Genomic DNA, 2,038 nt, shown 5'->3' with positions numbered 1-2,038 from the left:
TGACAACCAGTCCGTATAACGGACCTCGGAACGTATCCCGCTTTTAACAGCTTATCCACTTCCTCCTTGATGATCCGATTTTTTTCGGACCCGAACGCTCTTTTTCTCTGTTGAATGGGCTGTGCCTTTGGATCTAAATTCAACCGGTGGACAATGACTTCGGGACTAATACCTTTGAAATCAGAGGGACTCCAGGCGAACATGTCAGCATTGCGACGCAGGAACGCGACCATCATCAGCTCAAACTTTTTCCCCATGCTTGCCCCAATCTTTGTTGTTTTGGATGAATCGCCTTGGACCAACTCGATCTCTTTGTGTTCATCCACCGGTTCTATTCTCTCCTCGTTCTCGATGAAAGTTTCATCCAGCTTCCTCTTTTTATCCGTCGCATCCTTCTTGACAGAGAGGTTGTAGCATCATCTGTCTTCCCCTTGATCACATGCGACCTCTCCAACTCTGGCATGCGTAGGGAATTTCATTTTTAAGTGATATGTAGACACAATGGCCCTGAAAATGTTCAAGCCAGTTCTTCCCAAAATAACATTATAAGCAAATGGGGTATTGACCACCAGAAATTTTACCGTGAGAGTTCTTCTTCTGGGTTCGTCTCCAAGGGAAACGGGCAATTCAATTGTCCCCAACGAGTCCACTTCGCTGCCTCCGAAGCCTACCAATGGCGAACTCATAGCATCCAACCTTATGGACAGTGAAATTGGCTATGTCCATCTTAATCACCATGGGGTCATTGCCGTTACCGATCTTTCCCTTTATATCCTGCGCACCAAAGCTAATTTCTAATTCAGGGGATATATTCATTACCTGTCTGCTCGCCAGGGTGCTCGTCCTCCGTTCTGCTTTCTTCCTTGCTCTACTCGAGTACCCCACCTCGGATCCTCCCGCTATCATGTGTATGATGCCTTTCACAGGCGCGTTCTCCCGGGTAGTTTGCCCCGCAACGACCCCTCCTTCTCGCCTCAATGGGCTTCGGGATCTACTGTGTCGGCCTCTGCCTGGGTAATCTTTTGATACTAAATCCTTGAAATATCCTTGACGGACTAACCGCTCAATCTCATCCTTGAGCTGGTAGCATTCCTCAGTGTCATGCCCTCTTTCACGGTGGAATCTACAGTATTTGCTCGAATGTTTCTTGGCAGGGGTAGCCCTCGTGGGTTTTGGCCATCTGCGTACATCCTTCCTTTCTACCATGAGCAATGCTCTTGCCCTCGTGGTGTTGAGTGGGGTGTATTTATTGTACTTCTGTGAATAGTGAGGTACTTTGTTTCGATTATGTCTTGATCGCTTATCATTCTTAACGTCGTATCCCCGATCTCTTCCATATTCGACCCTCCATTCGCCATCCTTCATGGCATTCATTTCTTCTTCGTCTATGTACTTCTGCGCCAGATTCATAAGTTGCTCCACGTCAGATGGGGGATCGCGAGCTAATGCGGAAGCAAACACTCCCTTCTTCAAACCGTGGATTAGTATGCTGATCATCATATCTATCCGTAAGCCTGGTACCTCCAGCGTTTCGTTATTGAAACGTCCCATGAAGTTCTTTAAAGCCTCGTCGTTCCGCTGTCTTATGGTGAACAGATGTGTCGCTGATCGTTTCTGCTTCCTTTTACTGGCGAAATGGAAAGAGAATTTCTGTATGAGTTGCTCGTGGGACTCCACGCTTCCTGGTGGCATGTTTGTGAACCATTCCTAGGCCTTTCCTGTCAGGATCGTGACAAATAGTTTAGCGTTTATGGGACCTGACTGCCCGTAGAGGTTCATCACCATATCGAATGCCGCTAGGTGTTCAGCGGGGTCTTTCATTCCGTCGTATTTCGGTAAGTCCGGCATTCTGAAGTTCGGAGCGACGGTTTCTATTAGGATTTGATTACAGAAGGGTGAATTTCGGTGCTGGGATACTATCTTCCCCCTCTTCTTCAGTTCATCAATCTGTTTTCCCAGTTTCTCGATCTGTTTTGATACATTGTCAACTTCTGCACGCGAGATCGCTGGTCCCCGGGCATGGCTCCTGTCTCGGCTA

The 2,038-nt window shown here is 47.6% G+C and overlaps 1 protein-coding gene across 1 annotated transcript; it reads right to left on the bottom strand.

Moving 5' to 3' along the window:
- Positions 1-627: 627 nt before the first annotated feature.
- LOC105178796 lies at positions 628-1,692 on the bottom strand. The gene has a single exon (XM_011102344.1). The coding sequence runs from the start codon at positions 1,690-1,692 to the stop codon at positions 628-630; it is 1,065 nt and encodes a 354-aa protein (XP_011100646.1).
- Between the last annotated feature and the right edge of the window lie 346 nt (positions 1,693-2,038).

This window comes from Sesamum indicum, unplaced genomic scaffold (assembly GCF_000512975.1).
Source record: "Sesamum indicum cultivar Zhongzhi No. 13 unplaced genomic scaffold, S_indicum_v1.0 scaffold00057, whole genome shotgun sequence".
In the NCBI taxonomy this organism is placed as follows: Eukaryota; Viridiplantae; Streptophyta; class Magnoliopsida; order Lamiales; family Pedaliaceae; genus Sesamum; species Sesamum indicum.
This window is presented reverse-complemented; position numbering and strand designations above follow the sequence as displayed.